This window comes from Lygodium microphyllum, chromosome 23 (assembly GCF_053477565.2).
Source record: "Lygodium microphyllum isolate KBCC chromosome 23, Lygodium_microphyllum_v1.1.10, whole genome shotgun sequence".
Taxonomy (NCBI): Eukaryota; Viridiplantae; Streptophyta; class Polypodiopsida; order Schizaeales; family Lygodiaceae; genus Lygodium; species Lygodium microphyllum.
In genome coordinates, this window is record NC_141157.1 from 72,184,477 (window position 1) to 72,212,320 (window position 27,844).

Sequence of the window (27,844 nt, forward strand, 5' to 3'; positions counted from 1 at the left end):
GTACAACCAACCAAATAATTCAAAACCCCCTATTTGACAACCCTACCCCTTTTTTGACACGTTGCCATGGTCCTAGAAGAGAACGCTAAAAGAAAATCTATGACTTTGCATATCTAATGTTCGTTCTTGGGATATTTGATTTTTTTGCAAGTGAGAAGAACTTCCTAAAAGTCCAAAGAAAAATATTCCTTTTCTTACCCTTCAATCATCTCCCCATTTCAATGATATTATTATTATTTACATTTGTACCATGGCCTTATTCTTACACAAAATATTGCCTAATTTCTAGTCTCAATAGGCAGATCTTTTACCTTTTAAGATAAAAGATGCTTGTCATTGTATGTATTGGTTTGGTCTCAAAGGCCACATTAGCCTTTTAGAGACGTTAATATACTCTTCTTCTTCTTCTTCTTCTTCTTCTTCTTCTCTCTCTCTCTCTCTCTCTCTCTCTCTCTCTCTCTCTCTATGTGCATCCATCTCTTCTTCATTCTCTTCACCTTCCAACCATGATATTTGCAAGCAACAAGACTCAAGTCTCTCTCTTCTTCCTCCTCTTCCAACTTCCACTTATGATTTTGACCAAAATTCTTTCTATTCCTCTACAATTTGGTTATCTTCCTTTTCCTCTTTCTAATCGAGGACAATAAAATAAAATTGCACTACCTTCAAGGTTGCACTTTGCTAGCCCATGCAATTACATTGCCTTGTTTAGAAAACAATAACTCTGGTCTCTCTCCATGCACTGGTTCTCCATTTAATGTCTGCACTGTCATCTGTTCAGAAGCTATGAGTAAGGTTCTTTTCTTTCTTCTAGGCCCATTGGATTTCCTGCCCAATTTTTAGCCATGTATCTCAAGAAGTAGCTCCCATATCCCTGATCTGGTATTCACGTGCATCCAAAACAGGCTTATCTGTGAACAGACAGCCTCACCTTTCAGATTTGAAGAGCTACCACTACCACTGCATATAGAAGCCACAAGTAAAACCAGATTTGAAGAGCTACCACTACCACTGCATATAGAAGCCACAAGCAAGACCATAAAAATTCAGTTCCATTACACACACAGAGATTTGAGTCCAACAGTTTGGTATCTTGATTCTGAGCCACAAACTGAATCAGGGAATTGTTTTCTCAATAGAACATGACAAGGAAATTCAATGGCATAATACATATACGCATGATAAGTTCAACAAAATTTATTGTATATCACTGTTCATGCCCTGTACATGTAAACACGCAAACCAGTCAAGCTACAACTGGGGTGAGAATTTCAAGCAAACATCTTACACCATTGGGGTGAAGAGAGACAATCCCATTATTATTGATAGCTATTTACAGAGCGGATCATCCAACCAACTATTGAAATAGATATCAATCCATTGCATGACAAGTTCAATAAATTTTCTGTATTTCAATGGCCATTTCCTGATCATGTAAACACACGTACTGGTCAAGATATAACCAGGGAGAGCATTTCAACGATCATCTTACACCATTGGGGTGAGCATCCAAACTATACAGAGACTTCCTCTATAAAAACAGCTGATCCAAGTATTACATCATTTAATGTAGTTCAAATGTGCTTTTTCATAGTGGATAAGCACATAAAATCTCTTACCACTTTGACTAGGTGCATAGATTCTCCACTACCCTTTAAAAAAAACATATTTTTGCGGAACCCAATATGACATGACAATTGGTTCTTGAGGTTTGCTTTCAACATTCTCAATTTGCTGTACTGGAGCTTTGCTTTGTTGTTGTCCCTAAAGACTTCAATGCACATACAAGCTCATAGGCTGCCACACCAAAAGTTGCAGCTTGAACTGGAGTGAGAATATTCAGTAACACCTTGAGTGTGTGTAAGCGTAGATTATCAGCTCTCACCAACAATGTCTGTAATTGTTTTAGCTTCTCATCTAATAGTTTCTGAAAATCTGACAGGTCAGCATTCCTTTCTCCGGGGTGCAAAGCTGCCACCATACTTTGTTCAACTAGGAGCATCTGCAATTTACACAACTACTGCTTATGAATTACACAAAAAGATCAACCATATAGAAGCACTACCAGCAATTTGGACACATTTATTCCATGACCATTTGAAGACAGAGATATGAAAGCACCCTATCAACACCCCAGTCAATTTTGAAATTGCTTGCACAGGAACAGTCCAAGTGAGCAATAGTAATTTACAGCCATGAATACTATAGAATGAGAAAAGAACGGAAAAACCAGTAGAAAACAGTGACAGAGAACTTGTAGAATTAAAGCAAAAGTAGGGTTACAATTTACATCCAGTTGTAAGCATTTATGGTATCATAAGAGTGCATTTGTTCACTGTATCTTCTTGTAGATGCTGTGAGAAAGCCATTTCCCTTAATAATCCAAGAAATTGTTGATGATTCACCTCCACATTTAAACCCTTTACTCGAAAATTAGACAGGAGTGCCTTTGCATTTCCAGGAAAATTGGTTTAATTTCTAGGATTATGTTTCAACTAAAAGAAGAGGGTCATCTTGTCTTGTATTTTCTTTCCAGGTTTGTCTACTTCCCCACAAATGAGAGAGGGTCATTTGTCTCATAATTTGTAGTCCCTAGTGTTAGAGGAGCAAAACATGTAGCAGAATAATGAAAGACACTAGATCAATGAAAGAGACAATACGCAATATGTAACTGGGAATAGGAATCCACTATAACAAGAGTACAATGGTTGAGCACCAGCTCACTGTTAGAAGTGGTGCAGCAATGGAAGCATAGACAAGTGCTGAAATAAACTACTGAACACAAGGGAGAAGAGAGAAAAAACAGAAGAACACTGCAAAAGAAGAGAACTTAGAGATGTGCTCGAGAAATAGAATACATATACCAAACATGAGAATGACATGTACAACAATGAGTCACTGGCTGCATGGCCACTACCACTGGCTCTTCTCGCTAACAAGAAGACTATCTAAAGAATGATGATGGCTGAATGGGAGGAGGAGGAGCCACAGAATAAATAGGCCCAAAATATGTCAAATATGGCAACTTGGCCAACTCACATAAAATGCCACAAATGCCACACAAAAAATCACTAAAGTAACACCTAAATAATGACTAGTGTGCCCAGCCCAACAAGCATGCACATACTCACGTATGAGCTGACAATCCTGCTAACACCCTCTCTCAGATCATGGGTGATCTGATACAATACAATGATACAATGATAAAGGCCGATCATAGTCTATACAACAAAGAACCACTAGAGTAGAACCATGGATATCCAAGCAATGGATGATTGTCAAGAGGACGGAAAACTTTGAGATGCTTTAATCTTGCTGATAACATTTAATTAAGTTATTAATCAAATGTACAAGGTTACTTAGCGCATGTGATGCACATGGCAGTTATTTCATGGTAACAAGCCAAGGATCCCGAGGATGCAGTGGGTTCCAAAGGCAAAAGTTGTAATAAGTTATGTTTGACAAGTAGTAGGTGGTGTTAAGATAAAGGCTCGTTTTCACCTCCGTGTATAGTACACGCACATATTCAATTGTACATGTGAATGCACCCTTATGTGCCCTAAGTATAAATACATTTTATTCTTTGTGTACCAACACATTGTTGGTACACTCAAATCTAATCGTACTTTCACTCTCTCTATCCCTCACCATCACTCTCACTCCTTGAACTGCTGCTCAACCCAAGTTCCAACAATTGGTATTAGAGCACAGAGTGCCCGTTTCCCGAGACCACAGGCTCTAGCTATCAGTTGCAAGATTGACACGACAACCATCAGCTTGTGAACACCCTAAGGCAAAAGAAGGTCAGTCGAGCACGAGCCGGGGGTGCTCGGCAAGCAACCAATGGCAGCTGCTTAGTGTGTGACCGTCGGGCAACAGGTGACTGGACTGTGTCATGACCGTCGGTGACCATCGGCCAGTGGACAACAAGCACATGTGACTTTCAGTAGCACATGCAGCAGGCGACAGGGCAACACAACTACAGGGCACACGGGCACCAGGCGTGATAGGCCATGGGACACAGGCGACACACAGGCAGTGGTGGTAGGTTGACGGCTAGGAAATGACAGGCAGTCGGGCGCAGGCGACGTGATGTTTGACAGGTCACAGACCCAGATGGCGGGTCAACGGAGCCTTCTCCCGTTTCGTTTTTTCTTTTAGAAATCATTTTTCCTTAAAGACTGAATTTTTTTAATGTCTCTCGTTCTCTTGCACTGACCGAGGTTCGCGGGTGGAAGCACGGGTCCCAGATCTGTGCCAATCTGGCCCAAAAGATTTGGAGCTTTTCCTTGTTTTGATCTCGTCTATGCTTGATAGTGACATTTAGGTCAGAAATTGCAGACATTGTGTGTGGTGACCTCAATCAAATTGGGGATTTTGCCAAATTTGTTAAAATTTCGCTCTTTTGAGTAAAATTTCTTGACATTCGATCTCAAAAAATCGGGGCTTTTCATGCATTGGTAAAATTTTGCTCAGCTGTGTCAGATTGGTTGACATCTATACACTATTGGACTTGAAATTTGAGGGCTTTGTGCATAATTTGGTAAATTTCTACAGTTTTTGCCTGTGTGGTGGCTGGTTCATGCACAAACAACAAAGATTTATTACTGTTTGAGAAAGAACAGCAGTGCATTTGCCAGTTCAGCTTGTGCTTCTGCAGTCCAAGGCATTTACTCTTGTGTTCGTGATAAAATGGCTGCAACTTCTTACAGTTCAGACATCAAGAGTTTGATGGAAATCAAACGGTTTGATGGTCATGGCTTTGACGTTTGGAAAGACCGTATCCATGGCATATTGTTCCTAAAGGATTGTGAGGATGCTTTGCAAGAAGATAAACCCACACAAATGTTTGATGCGAATTGGCCTAGAGTCAATGAAACGGCTACGGCTTACATTAAGATGGGTGTCACTGATGACATATTGACAGAAATTTACAAGTTATGCAATATGGGAGAAGCTGAAAACTACCTATGAGATCACCACACCTGTTACACAGGTGCATTTAATGCACAAGTTGGTGAATATGCGACTAAATGAGTCAAAGCCTGCAGCTGAGCACTCGAGTGTATTTACAGGCATTTTAAATCAGCTCAAGGATGCAAATTTGGATTTTGATGATAAGTTAAGGGTGATCTTTTTTATCATGACATTGCCTCATTCTTGGGAGACCTTGGTGGTTTCTCTTAGCAATAACCCCAATCTCTCATATGATGGGGTGAGGGGTTCAATCTTGAATGAAGAAATTAGACGTATGTTTAGTGGAGAAGGTAGCAACTCTGCTTATAATGTAAGAGGCAGGGCTGAAAAGAAAAATGCAAATATAGGATAGAGAAACAGAAGCAAAAGCAAAGGAAAGGAAAAAAGTGGCATAACTTGTTATCACTCTAGTCGGAAAGGCCACAAGAAGCCTAATTGCAAATATTACAATAAGGAACAAGAGAGAAAGAAGAACGCAGGAGATAAAAGGAAAAAGGAGGATAAGATAGATGTAGCTGAGGCAGCCAAAGGCAAGGAAAAGGCCAATGTGGCCTCCAGTGTAGTCATAGAGGAGCTTTCAGATACAGAGGCTAATGTATTATGTGCAATTGATTATGATACCCTTGTATGTAACATGCAAGATATGTAAGTTACCAAGGCTGATGTGATTGATGCACTTTTGACAATTAATGATGGTATCATTCAGACTTGGATTGTAGACTCTGGTGCCTCTTTCCATGTAACTCCTTGCTTGGAGTATTTTGCTATGTTCAACACAGGCAGTTATGGAAAGGCGTATCTTGGAAATAACCATGCTTGCACCATTGATGGGATTGGCACAGTACACTTGTCTCTAGATAATGGGCAAGAGCTTGTGTTGAAAGATGTCAAATATGTGCCTGGCACTAAAAAGAGTTTACTATCCGTTGGTCAGCTTGACTTGCATGGTTACACTACACTGTTTGGTGGTGGTTTGTGGAAAGTGAATGATTGCAAAAGGAACCAAGAAGGGCACTTTGTATTGCTTGCACTGTAAAGCTTTGAATGGGAAGTTTCTTGCAGTTGCTAAAATTGGCTGTCATTTGGAGTTATGGCATAAGAGATTAGGCCATATGAGCCACAAAGGACTTGATGTCCTTACCTCTCTAAAGAGGGTTGATGGAAAAGGCTCTAAGCTTGACTTTTGTAATGAGTGTCAGTTTGGAAAGCAAATTAAAATTTCCTTTTACTCTGGTGTGTCTCGTAAGTCCAATGTCTTGGACTTAGTGCATTCTGATGTATGTAATATGTCTATAAAATCGTTGGGTGGTGCTGTACATTTTGTCTCCTTTATTGATGATTGTTCCAAAAAGATTTGGGTATACCTATTGAAAAAGAAAAGTGAAGTGTTTGCTGTTTTTAAAACTTTTCATGCATTGTGACAGGTAGAAAGCTGAAATGCTTGAGGACTGATAATGGGGGTGAGTTCATATCTACTGAATTCAAGTCCTTTTGTGACTTGCATGGAATTAAGAGGTAGCTTACAGCTCCTTACTGTTAGCCAGTCATTTCCTGGACAGTGCAGACGTCAATGCCACGTCAGCAGGTGTCACGTCAGCACCTGCAGTCGGACAAGTTACTGCAGTCGGACAGTTTTTATTGCATGCAGCCGACCTGCTGCAGTTATTTCCTAATTTTCAGCTATTTATAGTCGGTTTTGTGGCACACTTCAACATTTATTATTTTCATATTTTGATCTTGAGATCTATTGGTTGAGACAGACTGTGCTCGGGCGGATGGAGATCGAGGTCATCAAGTCGGAGACATACGCAGATATTTCCTCTGCCCCCTTGTGTATTTCTGCACTCTTATACAGCATACTACACCGCAGATTTTCTATGTTTACACTGTCTCCTTTTCTCTCTCTCTCTCTCTTCTCTCTATGTTCACTCTCTCTGTCTTTGTCCTACGCTTCCGCATCGCTGCACTCTGACACTTACAGCCCTTCTTCAAATGGTGTGGCTGAAAGATATAATAGGACTTTATGTGAAAGAGTGCGATGCATGTTGTCCACTGCTAATCTCCCTTATGAATTTTGGGGAGAGGCACTCAAAACCGCGGTTCACATTTGCAACTGCTCTCCAAGCAGGTCCTTAAATAATGGCATCCCTAAGGAGGTTTGGTCTGGCAAATCGGCCTCATATGACCATTTACGCATATTTGGTTGTGATACTTTTGTGCATAATCGAGATGAGCTAAAGAACAAACTTGACCCAAAATCCACCAAAAGGCATTTTCATGGGCTATGGTGATGAGGGTGAATTTGGCTATAGAGTGTGGTTACCTCAATCGTCCAAGAAAATTATTCGCAGCCGTAATTTTATGTTTAATGAGGCAAAATTGCTGAAATGTACTTTAGCCTCTACTGAAGATATGAAAAATGTCAAATTTCAAAATTTGTAGCCACCTATCACTTCAAATGATGAGCCTCATGGTGCTGCACCACAAGCTGAAACTGATGATCAGTCGGTTACTTTTGAGCCAGATGATGATGGACAGCAAATAGGAGCACAAGGAGGTCATGGACAGCAAGATAGACTTGCTGATTATAAAAATGCACGTGCTAGTAATGAAAATGAAGGTGCTATATTGTAAACGCCCCGAACAACGTAGTATGCTTAACAATTATGATATTCGCTTGTTTTCGAGATTTAATATAAAAGATAATGAATACTTAAAGCTGAAAATGAAAATTACTCACAAAATTACAGCCATGAAAATGTTAAAGTAATGGAGACAAGATTGAGGGTTGAAGATAGGCACCCCCCCCCCCCTGAAGGAATGTATTTCTGCTCAACCCAAGTCCCTTAGGGAAGAGCTCAGTTACAATCAACCTGAGAGTGAGGAGAAGTAATTCTCACTCTCACAAGATTATGCAAAGATATACAAACACACATGCATTATCTATTATGCAATGATAAGAACTGATTTCTTTATAGTATGAGAGAAGAAAGAGGGAAAAATAGCCTTTCTCCATCGTTGATCAGCAGTACATGGATAGGGCTTACTACTTGTTGCTAAAATAGAAGAAAGAGCTCGAAAAGGAGGTGTTGTAATGAATTTACAAGCTTGATGTCCTGTAAAACAATAGTGATAGAAGAGGAAATATGGAGGAATTTGATAATGGAGAAGTGGGGGATGATGATGGGAATGGATGGGGCCAGTTTCTGGCTATCTATGGGTGCTGTACATGAGTTTACAGCAAAGAAAAATGATGCTGAATGAAGAAAAACGAGCTCTTATTTATAAGAGGAAAGAGCTAGTACAAAAGGGGAAAGTGGAGTAGCACAAGACAAGTGCCCAGCCACATGTCATGAGATGTGATAAGTGGTGGGACACTTGGAAACTTGTGTGACAAGTGTCTTGACACTTGTCTCTTCTCTATGGCCTTCCTTTATGGACTGAAACTGTCAAGAATAGAAACAACCAAATTTAGTAAGCATAGTCAGAGTACAGAATTTACTATTTTTAGAATGACATCCCTATTTTTTAGGACTAGCATTTTTAGGCTAATTTGAGGCTCCTAAAATTTAGAAACCTCTTAAAATTTAGGGACCCCCCAATATGGGTGTCATATGAAAGCTTTTTTCGTGTATATCGCAAAAACGGTATCAGAATCTTCATGTGACTTTTCTATGCAAAGAAATCTGCAGTTCAAGCTTTCAGTCCACACATGCACATTGTACAAGCATTTCATGATCATGCCATCTTGTTGATTGTAACTGTTTGTTCTGGCAGATCTAGCCCACACTTCAAGGCATCAATCCTTTCTGTGTGCGAGTCTAACCTTGATATGCGTTAGTTCTGGTCACAAGCGCCCAATCGGACCATATAGGTGGAAGTGTGAACTATCTTTTCTCTAACCCACCGCGTGGGTCCACCATAACCTGTGACCACTCATCAGTGGCCAGCTCCAATGCACTTTTCTTTATATCTAATTAGTGCAAAGGAAACAAATTTTTAATAAATCATTATATAGACAAATTAGTGAAAAAGGATACAAATTCTGTTTCTATAGAGTTGTGACAGCCCTCTGGCTTTTATTCAGCTGTCCTCGGCTGAAAAGCTTCTTGATATGGCTGAAGAATGTCTGGGTGATCCTTCATGAATTTTTCATCTACCCACTGTGCATCTATTGTAGGTAGATTCTTGAATTTTAGTAAGAATTTTCTTGTCACAAGGCCATTTTTCGTGGTTTGATCCTTGTGAAACAAAATCTGTTCAGGTTCCAAGAGTTGCTCTGTTTCTTCAACTTTTGGGGGATCTTCAGTAATGGGTTCCTTTGGTTCTGGTCCTATGTAAGGTTTTAGCAAACTTACATGAAAAGCATTGTGTATTTTCCAATGAGCAAGAAGCTCAAGTCGATAAGAAACTAAAATTAATATAATCTTAATCACTTTGAAGGGTCCAAAGTATCTACTGGAGAGCTTTGGAAAAGATGAATTTTGACCGGAACCTTGTTTGAGCCTGCTTTTATCAAGCTTTAGCAAGACATATTGACCTTTTTCAAAATCCAAAGGTCGTCTTCGTTTATCTGCTTGCTTCTTTTGTCGCTCTTGGGCAACTTTGATAGTGGCTCGAACTTGATCCATTGCTGTTTTTAAATCTGAAGCAAACTCATCAGCAGCAAAAATCTTATCTTTAGTGCGAATAATTGGAGGAGGAATCACTTTACCCTGTACTATTTCATTTGGAGCTTTCCCTGTGGATGAGTGCACTGTATTTTTGTAAGCAAACTCCAATAAAGGAAGATATTTCTCCCATTGTGACTTATGTTCACTAACATAAGCTTTCAACATATCCAAAAGAGTGAGATTCATCACCTCTGTTTGGCCATCAATTTGAGGATGAAAAGCTGAGGAGAACTTTAAAGTGGTTCCCAAATTCTCAAATAAAGCACGCCAAAAGTTACTTGTGAGTTTGAAGTCTCTATCTAAAATGATCTCTAAAGGCATACCATGTAATTTGAAGATATGTTGAATGAAAAGTCTTGCAGCTTGTGCGGATTTCAATGTTTTATAACATGGAATAAAATGTAATTGCTTGCTGAATCGATCAATTATGACCCAAATCATATCATGACCTTGAGGTGTTCTTGGAATACCTGAGATGAAATCCATTGTGATAGATTCCCATGGATCTTTGGGTACTAGAAGAGGTTGCAACAATCCTGGAGTCTTCAGCCTATTATACTTGGATTTTTGGCATACTAGACAAGCCTCAATGAAATTATGTGTATCTCTTCGTAATGTTGACCAATAAAAGTAGCGCTCAATTGCACTTAGAGTGGCTGCCCTCCCTCTATGCTCTGCATAAGGGGGTTCATGACTTTCTTTAAGCACCTTTTGTCGAACAGGAAGAGTGACACAAAGGCGATTGTTCATGAGAAGGTAACCGTCTTTGATGGAATAATCTGGATGAGAACCTACTTGCTGTAAATTTGACCAAATTGCTACAAAATCAGTATCTTCATCATAAGTATTCTTCATCGTTTGAAAGTCTTCATGATGAACCACTGTAATAGTTTAAAGTGCATCAACAACTACATTTTGTTTCCCTGGAGTGTACATAATTTGAAAATGAAACATAGACAAGAAATTTTTCCATCTTGCATGTTTCTCCAGCAAATGCTTTTGAGTCTTGAAATACTTCAAGCTCTGATGATCAGTTTTAATAAGGAATTCATTGCCTAAAAGATAATGTTTCCATATCTTCAAAGCATAAAACCACTGCTAAGAGCTCCTTTTCATGTCATACCTTTTCTCCACATCATTTAGACGGCGGCTTTCAAAGGCTACGGCATGGCCTTCTTGATTTAGCACTGCACCAATACAATCACCGCAAGCATCTGCTTCCACCACAAATGGTTTTACCAAATCTGGAATGATAAGAACAGGTCCAGAAGTAAGAGCTGTTTTCAACCTTGTGAAGGCTGCCTTCTCTTTTTCCTTCCATTGGAAAGAGATCTTCTTCTTTGTAAGGTCATGAAGTGGAGAAGCCATTTGTGCAAAATGCTTGATGAAGCGGTGATAATAAGAGCATAAGCCAAGAAATGATCGCACCTCATGTACATCATGAAGATGAGGCCATTCTGGATTATCTTGATCTTTTCACGATCCATTTGAAACCCTTCAGAAGAGATGACATGCCAAAGGTAATTTATTTTATGCATGAAAAATTCACTCTTTTTACCATTTGCCAAGAGTTGATTTTGTTGAAGTAATTGTATAACAATCTCCAAGTGTTGATAATACTCCTCTTCATTCTTGCTAAAGATAAGAATATCATCAAAGAAAGTACCGACATATTGTCGATGCTCTCTAAAGATGCGCTCCATCATTCGATTAAAGGTGGCTGGTGCATTGGTTAATCCGAAAGGAACCACCAAGAATTCATAAAGACCGTATGAAGTGCGGAAAGCAGTTTTGTGTACATCTTGTGATATTATCCTAATTTGATGATAACCACTCTTTAGATCAATGCGGCTGAAAACCTTTGAGCCTCCTAGACGATCCAAAATGTCGTCAATTCTAGGAATAGGAAACTGATTTTTCACAATGATTTTGTTGAGGGCTCGAAATCAATGCACATCCTGAATGTGCCATCTTTCTTTTGAACAAGAAGAACCGAGCGAAATTGAGGAGCATTAGGAGGTGCATAGGGCTTCATCTTCTTTTGATTTGATGGCTTCTTTTGCCGCTGTTTTTGTCCTTCATTTGGGGCCGAATACTCCTCATCATCAGCTACTCTCTTCTTATCATTCTTTTGGAATGATTTGTTGCCATTGTGCTCCGTTTCCCATGTCTTAGCATAGTCAATGAGTTCCCTGAGACTAGAACAATGAAAATGATTAAGAGCAGTACGAAGTTTAAAATGCAAAGCTCCTTGAAACTTCCTAAGCTTTTCCGAGCCGTTGATCTTCTTGAAATATTGGACCTTCAAAAGTAGCTCCCAAAATCTCTTGGTATGGTCACCAAGTGACTCATTTTTCCTTTGCCAAAGCCGATCCCATTCCATTTTTACATCTCTTTTGAAATGAACAGGAAGAAATTGGCTTTGTATCATGCGAACAAAGGACCGCCATGATTTTGGGGCAGCATGATCATATTCCAACCCCGTCCATCAAGTATGGGCTAAGTCGGTCAAATGTAAAGCTGCAAGCTTAATCTGTTCTTTTTCTTTATACTTGTCACGACCATACAAAATTTGAAATTGACGAATAAACTTCAGAAGAAGATCAGGATTTCGAGAACCATCATACATACTGAACTTGATCTTCTTTTCAAGTTGAGATAGTGACTTAGTCTTCTTCTTCTTCTTATGCCTTTGTCCATGCCCGGATCTTAAGGTTGAAGATAATGAAGTGCTTGATGGGGATGAAGATGGAGACGAGGGTGAAGAATGTTGACGCCTTTGACGATGATGAGGTCTTCCACGAGAAGGGTGTGACTCTTCGTCACTAGAAAAGGGTCCATCAGAGTAGGCGCAAGATGACTTTGAAAAAGAGGATGAGCTTCGACGCGATCTCTTTCTTTATCTTGAAGTAGAATGGCACTACCTCTTAGAAGTAGTTGGACTTCTTGATCGGCTCCATTCATTGGTATGGCTTTTGTCTCCTTGAAGCAGATGGGCTTCTTTCCTTGAATTCTTTGGGATTCTCAACTTTTTCTAGTTTGAGAAGTTGCTCACGAATTTGCTGATTCTCCTCTCTAAGACTTTGAATGGCTTAAAGGATAGCACTTGACTGATCCATTGAGACTCTAAGAAAAATATGCTCAAGCACTCAATGCAAGGGCTGAAAACAAACAAACTTATAATTGTAAGCACTACCAGTGTTGGGGTGAGGACCGAGCCAAAGCTCTGATACCACTGTAAACGCCCCGAACAACGTAGTATGCTTAACAATTATGATATTCGCTTGTTTTCGAGATTTAATATAAAAGAGAATGAACACTTAAAGCTGAAAATAAAAACTACAGCCATGAAAATGTTAAAGTAATGGAGACAAGATTGAGGGTTGAAGATGGGCAATCTCCCCCTCCCCAAAGGAATGTATTTCTGCTCAACCCAAGTCCCTTAGGGAAGAGCTCAGTTACAATCAACCTGAGAGTGAGGAAAAGTAATTCTCACTCTCACAAGATTATGCAAAGATGTACAAACACACATGCATTATCTATTATGCAATGATAAGAACTGATTTCTTTACGGTATGAGAGAAGAAAGAGGGAAAAACAGCCTTTCTCCATCGTTGATCAGTGGATAGGGCTTACTTCTTGTTGCTAAAATGGAAGAAAGAGCTCGAAAAGGAGGTGCTGTAATGAATTTACAGGCTTGCTGTCCTGTAAAACAACAGTGATAGAAAAGGGAATATGGAGGAATTTGATAATGGAGAAGTAGGGGATGATGATGGGAATGGATGGGGCCAGTTTCTAGCTATCTATGGGTGTTGTACATGAGTTTACAGCAAAGAAAAATTATGCTGAATGAAGAAAAACGAGCTCTTATTTATAGGAGGAAAGAGCTAGTACAAAAGGGGAAAGTGGAGTAGCACAAGACAAGTGCCCAGCCACATGTCATGAGATGTGACAAGTAGTGGGACACTTGAAAACTTGTGTGACAAGTATCTTGACACTTGTCTCTTCTCTATGGCCTTCCTTTATGGACTGAATACTGTCAAGAATAGAAACAACCAAATTTAGTAAGCATAGTCAAAGTACAGAATTTACTATTTTTAGAATGACATATGGCCTTCCTTTATGGACTAAATACTGTCAAGAATAGAAACAACCAAATTTAGTAAGCATAGTCAAAGTACAGAATTTACTATTTTTAGAATGACATCCCTATTTTTTAGGACTAGCATTTTTAGGCTAATTCGAGGCTCCTAAAATTTAGGAACCTCCTAAAATTTAGGGACCCCCCAATATGGGTGTCATATGAAAGCTTTTTCCGTGTACATCGCAAAAACGGTATTCGAATCTTCATGTGACTTTTCTATGCAAAGAAATGTGCAGTTCAAGCTTTCAACCCACACATACACATTGTACAAGCATTTCATGATCATGCCATCTTGTTGATTGTAACTGTTTGTTCTGGCGGATCTAGCCCACACTTCAAGGCATCAATCCTTTCTGTGTGCGAGTCTAACCCTGATATGCGTGAGTTCTGGTCACAGGCGCCCAATCGGGCCATATAGGTGGAAGTGTGAACTATATTTTCTCTAACCCACCGCGTGGGTCCACCATAACCTGTGACCACTCATCAGTGGCCAGCTCCAATGCACTTTTCTTTATATCTAATTAGTGCAAAGGAAACAAATTTTTAATAAATCATTATATAGACAAATTAGTGAAAAAGGATACAAATTCTGTTTCTATAGAGTTGTGACATATACAACATGAACAACATGCTGAAAATGGCTTACAACAGCCAATAAATGCTGAAAATGACATATCTCCAAATGTAGACCCAATTTCTGAAAATGTAGATCATTGGGTACACACATCTACTTGTGTAAGAAGGCAACCACATAGGTTTGACCCCTCCTTGCATTATGTGATGCTTACAGATGAGGGTGAGCCTCTTACATACAAAGAGGCCAAGTCATGCCAATTCAATAGTAAGTGGGAGTTAGCTATGCAGGAAGAGATTAAATCTCTGTATGTGCTAATGATACTTGGGATCTTGTGACGTTGCCCAAAGGAAGGAAGCCCCTTCCAAACAATTGGGCTTACAAAGTAAAGACAGTTTATGCGAAACCCAAGTACAAGGCAAGACTAGTTGCTAAAGGGTATGCACAGAAGGAAGGGATTGACTTCCAAGAGGTCTTCTCACCTGTTGTGAAGATGACCACTCTACTTGTGCTTTTTGTTCTCACTACTGTCTTGGACTTAGAGCTGTACCAAATGGATGTAAAAACAACTTTCCTACATGGTGACATTGATGAGGAAATTTACATGAAACAGCCTGAGGGCTTTGTAGTTCCTAGAAAAGACCAGATGGTGTATAAACTAAAACACAGCTTATATGGGCTGAAGCAAGCACCATGACAGTGGTACAAAAAGTTTGACACTTTTATGCTATGTTTACATGGAAAAGAAAGACCAGCTTGGATGCTGAAATCAGCTTTCTCCATGAAAGATTTAGGGAATGTAAAGCATATTTTGGGCATGAGGATTCATAGAGATATAATGCAGAAATTGTTGTTTTTATCTCAAGAAAAGTACATTGAAAAGGTACTAGACAGATTTAACATGGCTGAACCCAAGCCTTTTGGGGTACCCTTACCTCCTTATCTTAAGCTTAATAAAGCCAACAGCCCAAAAGATGACGTGGAAGTAAATGCTATGAAGGGAGTCCCTTATGCATCAGCTTGTGGCTCTCTTATGTATGCTATGGTTGCTACTCGTCTAGACATTGCTCATGTAGTGGAAGTTGTTAGCAGGTTTAAGTCAAATCTTAGCAAAACACATTGGGAGGCTGTCAAGGGTATTCTTCAATACCTAAAGGATACACACAAAGAAAGTGTATTTGCTATGGGCAGGGTGCACTTAGTTTGCAGGGTTATTGTGATACAGACATGGCAAGTGACTTGGACACTCCTAGGTCCACTAGTGGGTATGCCTTTACAGTTGCTGGTGGGGCCGTTTCTTGGTGTTCCAAGTTGCAGAACATCGTCACACTAAGTACTACTGAAGCTGAATACATATCAGCTACTGAAGCTTCTAAGGAAGCTATATGGTTGAGCAGACTTGCAGAGGATCTTGGCATATCTAAAGATACTGCAGTTTTGGGATGTGATAGCCAGAAAGCTATGTATCTGGCTAAGAATGCCATGTATCATTCACGCACAAAGCATATAGATATGCGATATCACTTTATCAAACAGATTCTGGAAGATGGTCTAATCACATTGACCAAGATCAAAACACAGGATAACCTTGCAGATGTTCTCACTAAAAGTCTAAGCAAAGCTCAGCATGAGCATTGCATACAAGTAGTGGGAGTTGGTTGGAGGTTTACTTTGGACCTTTAGGTGGAAGATTGTTGGGATAAAGGCTCATTTTCACCTTCGTTATAGTACACGCACATTATTTAGTTGTGCATATGAATGCACCCTTACGTGGCCTAAGTATAAATACATTTTATTCTTTGTGTACCAACAAATTGTTGGTACACTCAAATCTAATCATACTTTCACACTCTCTCTATCCCTCACCGTCACTCTCACTCCTCAAACTGCTGCTCAACCCAAGTTTCAACAGGTGGTACCTAGTGTAAAATTTGGGCCTAGACTAATTCATTGGGCGCTACGTCAGTGGTGACATTAGAGACTAGGCATTAATTAATTAATTCATGCATGTCAGTGGTGACATTAGAGACTAGACATTAGAGACTAGGCATTAATTAATTAATTTATGCATGTCTAAGGATCAATAGCTGCTCACGGATACTTGGAAGACGAATTGGCCTAGCCAAGCTTGTGAAATTAATTTTTTGAGCACTAGAATAATTATTAAAATATTTTGAAAGTTAATTTAACAAGTTGGATAATGCTGAAAAATGGAATTAGAAGGCTGCCACTTGGCAAAACTTGCCCATGCAAGTCGAAAAAACGTTTTTAAGGGCTGGTGAAAGTCTAATCCAACCATTGTGAGAGAGAAGAAGACTATTAGAGAGCAAGAAGAAGCTACTAATGTAATTTGCAGCCACCAGGGATCGATTCTACAACATGTAATAGCAGTTTGGAGCCCTCCAAGAGCAAGTGACAGCAACCCAAGGCTCTTCTAGTACAGATGACAGCATACAGGAGAGGGCAATAGTCTTTCTGGTTGTCCTAAGCTATAGGTGACATCTTCCATGGCTGTTTAGCCAGGGCAACAATAGCTTTTCAACATTTCTCACAATGAAACTCTGAAATTTCTCTCTCTACAATATTCTCTCTCATCCCTAGCCATCTCTCAAGTTATCTTAGCATTTTCTAGTAGTTTGAGCCATTAGATGAAGAGATTTCAGTCAACCTCTGCTAAAAACCCTAATTTACAGCAAAAACTACGGTTTTGACAGCTGTCTCGAGATGCATGCTCAAAATTATGGACCTAGGACTTGAATTTCAACAGCTGAAATTCAAGAATTTTAGGGAGATTCAAGAGGCTAGCCAGCCAATATCAGGTTTGGGGCTGAATTTGTCTTTCAAGGAGCAAGGTGAAGGTTGATTCCCAAGCAAACCAAAGGGCAAATTGGTTTGGAGGCTTGCTAATCAGTTTTGACAACAAGAGGCACTTGGATTAGCAAAGAAGGTCTGAGGATCTCCGTTGTACTTTATTCATTTGCAATAAAAGTTAAAGAAATACCACAAGGGACACTAGTTTTGGGGCCAACAAGATGTCCAATGTCCAACATTGTAGGTGAAGTTTGCATTTCTGTTTTGAGAATTTGTTAATTACTGTAATTAAGTGCTATATCCTTTATTTTCTCACCTCTATCTGCCATATTCTCGGCCTTGTCTGCAATTTTCTACAAACTCTAAAAAGTGTAGAAACCCTAATTTTAAATTTGGGGTTTTTTCAAAATTTCTGTAATTTCCTATCCATTTTGGCCACCTCTTTCCGAATCTCAGCTTGTGCCGCCCAAAATTTGGGGCTTTTGTCAATTTTCACTCCCAAAGTTCAAATTGACAACCAATTCGAAGAAATTTCACAATTTCTTTGACATTCCTTCCAAATATTTTAGGGCTTTTGTCCGATTTGTAGTCCCATGCACGAATCTTCATTGGAAACACGGACATTGCACAATTTCATCGACATTTGTGCAAGAAATTTGGGCATTTTTGTCCTAGAGGCTCTCGCACGCATCTCAGGAGGCAAATTCCAACTGTTGTTCGTTGTTGGCATGCACCCCACGGTGACATTGCTGCAAAAATTCAAGCTGTAAGGTATAAATTTCTTCAATTTCTTTGAATTTTTAAGAAAAATTTGGAGCTTTTGCTCTACACGCATTCCAAGGCAAAAAATAAACAATACAACCATATTTAATTGTTGTCACAATTAGATTGAGCAAAAAATTTTGAAAATTTTCAATAAATTTTGATAAGAATTGGTATTAAGTTCCTGTAATTTGTACTTTTGAGGACACACATTACGAGGCACGTGTGGTACAACATTGCATTGCTGTTATTTCTTGGTTGAGTGCTGATTTGGGTCAAATTAGGCACACTTTGGCATTTGTGTGACAGTTTGATACTTGTTGCATAATTCTGAGGGGATTTTTCGTACTCTGAGGAGTAAAATTTTTTACTTTAGTAGAGAAGTATTTGGCTGCAGATTTTTGTCCATTACTGAAAGCATGACACATCAAGGTACTAATGATCAAAGCACTGTCCTTGGTGCCCTCAATCAGGAGGACAAATTAAATGGATTAAACTACCCATTGTGGAGTTTTATGGTTCACAACCTTCTTGTAGCAAAGGACTTGTGAGACTATGTTACAGGTGATTTGCAGCGAATAGGAGGTTTTACACCTCAAACACCTCAGCATAACGCTAGAGGATAGGCTGTTGGTGCTAATGGCCCTCCTTCCCATAGCGTATGCACATATTCCAAAAGAGCTTCGTAGGAAGCTTGATGACAAGGCTGTAAAAAGCATATTTACTAGCTACAATTCGGAAAGCAAGGGCCATCGTCTGTATCACTCATGCACAAAGAAAGGTTTTTTGTTAATAGAAATGTCATATTTGCCAAAAATGTTGCATTTTCACATGATCAATTTCAAAGCCAGCCACCCATGACATTGGTGATGTCTTTGAGGGTCTCTTGCCACTTTCTTTGGAGTCCATGTTTGCTGTAAATGGCCGAACAAACATAATACAACAAGCTGTTGTTGCACCATATGTGCTTGAACAACAGGGTATTGACGATGGTTTGCCACATGTAGTGGAAGATGCAGTACAACACGAAAGGGCTGCTGTAAATGCAGCAAAAACAATCCTGAGACGGCTATTACAAACTCTCCAGGAGAGAGAAATGGATGCTCCTTTAGCTTAACGCACTAGAAGGGTTACTAGACATGTAGCACATGATGCAGGGAGAGCCCATTTGGCTGATTTTATGGAAGTAGATGATTGTAATGAGCATGTATTTATGAGCTCACTATTGGATGATAATGAGCCTACTTCCTTGGATGAAGCTTAGCAAGATGTACATTGGATGCACGCTATGCAGGATAAGTTAGACTCTATTGCTACTAACTCTACATGGGCTCTTGTGGATTTACCATTTGGCAAGAAGGCAAGTGGCACAAAATGAGTTTTGAACTCAAATGCAAGGCTGATAGTACCATTGACAAGTTCAAAGCACAGTTAGTAGCAAAAGGCTATGCATAGAAAAAGGGCATAGATTATGAAGGAACTTTTGCTCCTACATCCCATATCAATACAGTGAGATGTGTATTTGCTATGGTTGCAAATTATGGTTGGAAGGTATATCAGTTGGACATTAGGATAGCATTCTTGAATGGAGATATGCATGAGGATGCTTATGTGTCACAATCTCCAGGGTTTGTGGTTAAGGGAAAAGAGCACATGGTATGCAAGCTAAACAAAGCTCTTTATGATCATGCATGGTAAATGGGGTGTTGGCTAATCTACATTTACCATTGGAAGATCCTACAAGCTACACCCCATTCTTTCTAACAGTTAGAGTGCTATTGCAGTGATACGAAATCCTGTGTTTCATAGTCACACGAAACATATTAAGATGCATTACCATTATGTTAGAAAGACATGCTATGCAGGAGAGATCAACTTGATGTATGTTCCTACACATGAAAATGTTGCAAACATTTTCACCAAGGCACTTATCATGAAAAGTTTGAGGCTTTTCACAAGTCCTTAAACTTGCTACCCTTTGGTGATTGATCATTCTTGCACTTTATCACATTGGCACTACACGGATGTATTAGAATTTGCCAATTCTATGGGCGATAGTGCCCAATGTTTTAGTCTTTAGTTCTTTTTTAGTTCTTAGTGTGAACACAACTAAAGTTATAAGTTGTCTCACTACTCTTAGAGTTGGAGTCACTTAACTCTAGTTGAGTTAGAGCTAGGTCTATCTTAGACCTATCTGTACCTTTCATTCTCATTCTTTTAGTTCAGCATGTATACTCTACTCTTTTGCTTCAATATACTCTCATTGTCTCTCTTTTCTTCCTCCATAGCTGGCTGTCATTTTCCAACACTGTGCACCTATAGCCCTATATAGATGAGGCTCAGCCACCCCATCTCCCCACCCTCTCACACTCCCTCTCTGACGTTAGAGAGTCGTGAGGGATGACCATATCACCTGGACTAGAAAGCAACAGAGGAGGGGCAGAAGAAGTGGATCCCTACCACACCTTGGATTGCCCCTTAGTTGGACGATCGGAGTCGGAGTTGAAGGAAGAGGATGACTCGGTGAAGGAGTCTGCATCCCGCTTCTTCTTCTTCCGTGAGGCTGCAAACTCCTAGCAATCCTTCCGTAAATGTCTCCTCTTACCACAGAGATAACACTAGGCCTCGCACCATTGGACTAATGATGTGCTAACACAGTTCTTGCAAATTCTTTTAGAATAAAATGAGCCTCTTTATTATGGTAATTTGTTCAGAGCGTTTGGTTTCATAATAAGCCTGAATCTCAGCATAAGGAGCACTCCTTTGCAATGTTGAAAGCTCAGGATAAGGACCCTAACTAAAGTTCTCAAGTTTCAACCAAAGCAGAATGAATAATGACAGGATAAGGACCATAGCCTAAAGTTCTCAAATTTCAACCAAAGCAGAATGAACTGCAATAGGTTAACTTCTATGTCAAATTGTTGCAGACAGCAAACTCCAAAATCATGGTAAACGATTGCCAAAATGAGGGAAACGTAAAATTCCTATTTTAACTCATGAGTAAAACAGGAAGACACATTCTTTAATTCAGCTTCATACACTGTCCACAGGAGGCAAAACTCAAGTGTGTACAACATTAAGCAAGCTGTTCTGCAGTAAGAAAATCAACTCACTTGGAAAGAAGCAAGCTGCTGTGAGAGGTCTGACTCCTCCTGAAATGCATGTTTCTGCAGATTATTCAAAGCTGAGACCTGTTTGTCTGACAATGAATTTGTACCAGAAAGATTTTCAATACATTTCTTCTCTTTCTGTCCTCCTACAAGATCAGGCCCCATTGTTGTAAATACAAGAACAATAGCTGATGTTGGTCTCCATCTGCCCATCCATGTGAATGCAATTTCTATAGGGGAACAGCCACAACCTGCACTGTTCGGAAACTCTTAAACTCTCCTTAACAGGCCAATCATGTAGCCAACAGTTTGTCTTACACATACATAGAGGCTGTTTGCACAATAAGAGGCTGACCTGACAATACTGCGAGAGCCTCATCCACAGTAGAAACATTGAGATGCTCACTGTAGGCATTCAAGCATTCAGTGAGCAGCAAGTGGAGCTCAGACTGGGCACACTTCAGACCAATAGCCTCACGGATCTTGCGGATGTACAATTCCAATGAATGAAACCAGCTATTGGATTCCCATTCATTGTTTGCCATTAAAATCTGGTTGTTGTACTCATCTTGGAATTCGTGGCAAACTCCTTCCTGCTTGAATCACCTGCCAATTTTCTTTGCTTCCAGTCCCAGGAAGCAACAAAAATTTGAAGGCATCTATGATCTGCTACTCTGCAGTCAAAAGATGGAGAGTGAATCCCATTATCGTGTATGTAGAAGCCGGTGTCACGTTACTGCAGAGACAAATTCGAGGGAATACGGGAGACGGTGACTTGGAATGGAAAAGGCAACCCTACGTTTTCTTTGATAAGAATTGCACATCTTATTCAGAAATGTATAGTTTTCTTTGGTAAGGATGGACACCGTGTCAGTCGAATGCGTCTTCAGGGATGGAGAATGGACTCTCTCTCTCTGACACACACATGTGTCAGGAAATGGCGAATTCAAGAAAAAGAGGGAAAAGAAGAGAGAATTACCAATGCATTGTGGAGAGTCTCAGACGGATCGTGGATGCCTCTCTCTTCTGCATGCTTCTCGTCAGGACTTTTATTCAGTCAGAATAAGAGGTGTCTTCCCTCGAACTTCTTCTGGAGATGGATTCTTTGTCCGCTTTTGTCTTGTGTCGTTTTGCCTGTGCGCCTCTTTTCTGAGATTTTGGAGCAAGAGCAGCAGCAGCAGCAGCAGGAGGCAACTTGCCGGATTGGCCCCCTCCATTCTCTCTCCCCCTCTCTCTCTCAGAGTCTCGGTCCTCGGAGCAACTTGCAAGTTGCAAGCCCCCTCTAATTTGGAAGGGCACCCCCCAATTTGTCTTTGTCCGCCACCAAATTCTAAGCCTGGCCGGCATTTAGCCAAACATAACAGTACCTCTCTAAATTTAGCCAGAGTCTTATCCGGACTTTTACGGCATTTTCCCGTGTGTGAAAAGGCGCTGTTTTCCCTTGATCTTCCCCATACTCCTCAACATCTTGACCTTTTGCTCAATATGCAATGCATACTAGGGTATAGATTGTCATCTAACAATCCTCCATTATAAATTTTTATTCCAACTGAGTTGCATAAATATTTTTTAATGGTCAAATTATTTATATTATATAGAGCTTATAGAAAAAATATTAAAACATTTTGATATTTTTATCAAGTAGCCTTAGCTACAAATGAAATGTTTATAAAAGAGAGACAATGAGGGGCCAATACAGTGACGCTCGAGGATGCATTGCTTTAGGGTTTTACAAAATCTAAAATATAAAAAAATTTACATGGCTCAATTGTTTGACTTAAGGCTCATTTGTACTTTTAAAAATTTCATATTATATTGTTAAGTGGCTAAAAATGCCACATCTTTCTTGTAAAATTGTCACTCAATTGGGGTGGGGTGTGTTTTTCTTTTGGAGGGCGCTACTTTATTGGCCCCTTTACCCTAGGTGCAATACTTGCAAGAGCAACCATCCTACACCCCTAACTTAAAGAGACAAATAGAGTGTCATTTGACAATCTTCCCTTATAACTTTCCTTTTCAAGTGAGTTTATTAGGTTTATAAAATCCAAATTATAAAAAAATTTACATGGCTCAATTGTTTAACTCACATTAAGATCATCTCTAATTTTTTTTAAAAACTGTATCATAATACTAAGTAGCTAAAAAAGCCATATCTTTTTTACAAAATTGTTACTCAATTGGGGTGGGTGTGTTTTCTTTTTAGGAAGCTATCATTTTATTGGCCCCTTTACTAGTGGCTAACAATCCCCTACCCTCAAGTGCACCTAGCTAGCTATGGAGTCTGGTGTGCAGACCGAATGTTGTATGCACACGCAATGAATGTCGGAAGGTCCCCGAACAAAGAACTCTACAAAACCTTCATAAAAGCAAAAAGAGAGTTTGCACAACATGATACAAAAAGACAAATTGGGTGCAATCTACCCCCATGCCTTGTGTAAGCGCTTCACAAGGCATATATTTATAAATTTATTTATCTCCAAGCTCAAGAATAGCTCACTTTACAAATAGCATGCTTTTGTTTTTGTGTTTGCCCAAATATAAAGTAAAGTGTTTGGGAGTCTAAAAGTTGGCTGTGCCCAAATACAAATACCAAATAATGAAATATTTAACCAAACGTTATGCACATACAAGATAATAAATGTTTTATCAAGCGCTTTAATAAATAAGTGTGCCTAAATAAATATTGACACCACACCTTCAGTGATAAGGCACCCGCCCATCAAATATAGTAAATCTTCTAGGCATTTTGAATTAATGCCATTACCCTGTGCTACTCAACACCATCACTACCTGCTCTACACATCAACTGAAGCATTCACAGTTGTTAAAAAATAATAAGATAAAACCCAACAAAAGTGAATACCTAGCAGTCTTCATCTACAAATAATTAAATAAGTTGGAACTCTGTCCTAACCTTAATTTAATTCGAGTGCGTACTCTAAACTCATAAATGTCCATTAATTTGATATGTATTTTGTGGAATCACCCACTATGGAACCACCCACGTACACATTAAATTAATTTGACGCCCGAAAAGGACAGGCATCCCCATTAACTTCTCGCACAAGGAGTTCACCTTGTATACGAACCCTGATAAATAAATATAGTTTTACAGAATCCACTAAAAAACCTCACGGAATCTACCATGGAATATGCCTCCTGGCATCAAAGTCCCTCCCTCATTAAAGCTCATGATGTTGTCATAATTCACAACTAGCGTTTCCCAAGGCCGCTTGAAAAGCGAAGTTGCCATGCACGACAACTTCGCTTAACAATCCATTTCTCCTCATTCGTCTTCTATTTTAGTTTATTTTTTCTCCTCTCCTAGTTTTCTCATTTTTTCTTCATTTTTTCTCTACCTACTTTTCTTCCTCTCTCTCTCCAATTCCCTAAGTTTAATTTTCTCTCTTTGTTTTCTATTTTAGTTTATTTTTTCTCCTTTCCTAGTTTTCTCTTTTTTTCTTCATTTTTTCTCTACCTACTTTTCTTCCTCTCTCTCTCTCTCTCTCTCTCTCTCTCTCTCTTCCCTTTTTCTTCGTCTTCTTCTCTCTCTTCGTTCTTTCTTTGAAATTTTTCTTTTCTCTCTATTTATATTCTCTCTCTCTCCCCCTTTTCTTCTCTCTACGCTTTTCTTCTCTCTCTCTTCTCTATTTTTTCATCTCTCTCTTTTTAAATTTTATCTTTCCTCTCTCTATAATTCTCTCTCCATGTTCTCTCTCTCTCTCTCTTTCTCTCTCTCTCTCTCTCTCTCTCTCTCTTCTCCTGTCATTTCCTTTCCTCCTAGTAGTCTCTCTTAAAGTATGTAAATTTTATCTTTTCCCTATATACAGTTCTCTTTCTATATGTTCATATTCTCTCTCTTCTTCTTCTTCTTCATCTTCTTCTTCTTCTTCTTCTTCTTCTTCTTCTCTCTCTCTCTCTCTCTCTCTCTCTCTCTCTCTGTGCCCCCTTTTCTTCTCCCCTTTTTTCTAATTTTCTTTTTTTCTTATCTCCCTCTCTCTTTTAAATTTTATATTCTCTCTCTCCCTCTCTCTCTTCCTTTCCCCTCTCTAAAAATTTTTAAAATTAAAAAATATTCTCTTTTCTCCCATCTCTCTTCCTCCTTTCCTCTTTCTTCTTCTTCCTCTCTCTCTCTCTCTTTCTCTCTCTCTCTCCTTTTTCTTTTTTTCTCTCTCTATCTCTCTCTTCATTCTTTATTTAAATGTTTTTCTTTTCTCTTACGTTTAGATTTTATCTTTCCTCTCTTTATAATTATCTCTCTATGTTCAATTCTCTCTCTTTTTCTTTTTCTTTTCTCTCTCCCCGCTTTTCTTCTCTCTGTCTCTCTCCCCCCTTTTCTTCTTCCCCCTCTCTTCTCTCTTTTCTATTTTTCTTTTCCTCTCTCTTAAATTGTATATTTTCTCTTCCCCCTTTTCATTTCTTTGTCTCTCTCCCCTATTTTCTTCTTCCCCCTCTCTCCTCTCTTTTCTTTTTTTTCCTCTCTCTCTCTCTCAAATTGTATATTTCCTCTCTCTATAATTCTCTTTCTCTCTATTCCCCCTCTCTCCTCTGTTTTCTTATTGCTCTCTCTCTCTCTCTCTCTCTCTCTCTCTCTCTCTCTCTCTCTCTCCATATTTTTCTTTTCCTCTCTTTCTCTTTCAAGTTTTTTTCTCTCACTCTCTTTTCTCTCTATATATTTTTTCTTCTCTCTCTATTTTTCTCTTTCCTCTCTTCCCCTTTCTCTCCCCTATTTTCTCTCTTTCAAATTATATATTTTCTATTTTTCTCTCTTTAAGTCAAACTATACAAAAAAAGGTTTAATTTAAAAAAGATTATTCTCTTTTCTCTTTCTCCCCTCTCTCCGTCTTTTTCTCTTTCTTCTTTTTAAATCCTTATTATTATTATTGTTATTCTTCTTCTTCTTTTTCTCTCTCTTCTTCTTCTTATTCTTCAATCTCCCTCTCAAAGTGTGTGAAAAACTATATCAAAAACATTAAATTAAAATAAACTTTTAAAAATATTTAATTAATTTTTTTAAATTAAAAATCTTAATCTAACTGAGAGAGAGAGAGAGACTTTTAATTTAAAAAGAATTTTGATTTAATTAAAGGAGAGGGAAAAGAGAGAGAGAGTGTGTGTGAGTGAGTGAGGAAAAAAAACCTAGGTCCTATTCATGAGAGAGAGGGAGGGGGGAAGAATTTACTTAAAAAGGGGAGGGGGAAAAGAAAGGGAGAGATTAGACGTGAGAGAGAGGGGAGAGGATTTTAATTTAAAAAAGGGAAGAGAGAGAGAGAGAGAGAGAGAGCCTAAGCCCTTCAATGAGAGAGAGAGGGGGGGAGGGTTTTTTAATGAAAAAGAGGAGGGGGAAGAGAAAACGAGAGATTACACATGAGAGAGGGGAGAGAAGGGAGTTTTAATTGAAAAAGGGAGTAGGATCGAGAAGCCCTATGGAGGTTCGTCGGGGCTTTTCGAACCTACAACTAAAATAATATAGTATAAGATACGATAAGATAAGATGCAGAAGCTATCATGGGAATTTGTCTAAATTTTATTGTGTTTGTCACGATCAACTTCCACCCTAATAACTCTAGTGGGGGGGTCTATTCATGCTTGTGAAAATCCCCTACCACCATGTGTGATGGAGTCTTCTATTTTGTATACATGCACACACAAAAACATTCTCCTCATTGCCATTAAGGCTAGGTCACACTTGGTGGTAGTACATAGCCACTCACAATGCTAATGGAGGTAGTGGAGTTTCCTTACAGGAAATCTCTATAAACCCTTGCAAAAAACAAGGTTTTATCATTGTGCTAGGCAAGGCAATGCATCTATTGGTCCAATGAAAACCATCTAGTAGCTGTCAACCAATCATGCTGAAGCACTCCGATAAAACAAATGTGACTTTCTCATCCTCTCTTCAAAAGTGTTCTTGTGTGGCAGCTAGTGTGACCAACTTGCTAGACCAAATGTCAAAAATCCCTTATCCCCACTTGTACTAGGTGTGTGGACTTCATTAATACACAATACATGCTACACTGGCAAACTAGTTATTAGGTGCACCATGCCAACTAGCATACATGGTGCAGACCGATTACAATAACTTGTGCTAAAACCACCAAGCACATGTTGGGTATGTGCTTTGTGCTAAGTTACTAGAGCAACTATAGGCATATACTTTTTGAATGGTGGTACTATGCCCTCTACATATAATGGTGCAAGCTTTTTGCACTCATATGACAAAAGGAAGGCAAAATTTGCAAGTTATTACTCATCGAATGGTGGATGGTTGCATTCTAAGAAACATGGTGGAAAATTAATCCTATGTGAAGAATCTCTTGCATGGCATGTAATTTCACATTACATCTAATCAATCTTGCAATGATGACTAAAAGTTTCTCACATGGCTTGATTGAGCTCATGAGTCTCGTGCCCATCAACCTTCAAAAATAGTTGATTCCAAGTATAAGTCAATCTTTCTCCAACTTTTCCTTATTGATTGTTGGCTAACTATTAAGCACTGTTAGGGCATCAAGGACACCTATAAGTGATCAATATGTCCCATGGAGATGTGCTTCTACAATAACTTGCTAATTCACCTTGGTCTTGTTAGTATATTATGGTAGTGATATGCACGAACACTCTTAGGACTATCCAGGCACTCTTATGATATCTTTTCCATGTGCATGTATATATGCCTAGCTAGGGCTACTTTATGTTTTGTAGTTGGTATACTTAGTAATACTCATCTTGTTGATTGTTTGCTCTAGAATATACCTATTTATATACGTTGTATTCTTTGCAATATAGCTAT

General features: G+C 39.1%; 1 protein-coding gene across 2 annotated transcripts; it reads right to left on the reverse strand.

Annotated features, from left to right (window-relative positions):
• Nucleotides 1-1,345: 1,345 nt before the first annotated feature.
• LOC148016325 (transcription factor TGA2.1-like) lies at nucleotides 1,346-22,403 on the reverse strand. Of its 2 annotated transcripts, XM_087664710.1 has the most exons (5): nucleotides 22,031-22,403; nucleotides 21,851-21,965; nucleotides 21,407-21,725; nucleotides 21,055-21,302; nucleotides 1,346-2,002 (listed from the first exon to the last, which is right to left on the reverse strand). In XM_087664710.1, exons 3-5 carry the CDS (start codon nucleotides 21,594-21,596, stop codon nucleotides 1,727-1,729), a joined length of 714 nt encoding a protein of 237 aa, XP_087520836.1. In that variant the 5' UTR covers nucleotides 21,597-21,725; nucleotides 21,851-21,965; nucleotides 22,031-22,403; the 3' UTR covers nucleotides 1,346-1,726. The 2 variants fall into 2 exon arrangements, with proteins under 2 accessions (XP_087520836.1, XP_087520832.1); XM_087664706.1 differs by lacking the exon at nucleotides 21,851-21,965.
• Nucleotides 22,404-27,844: the final 5,441 nt, after the last annotated feature.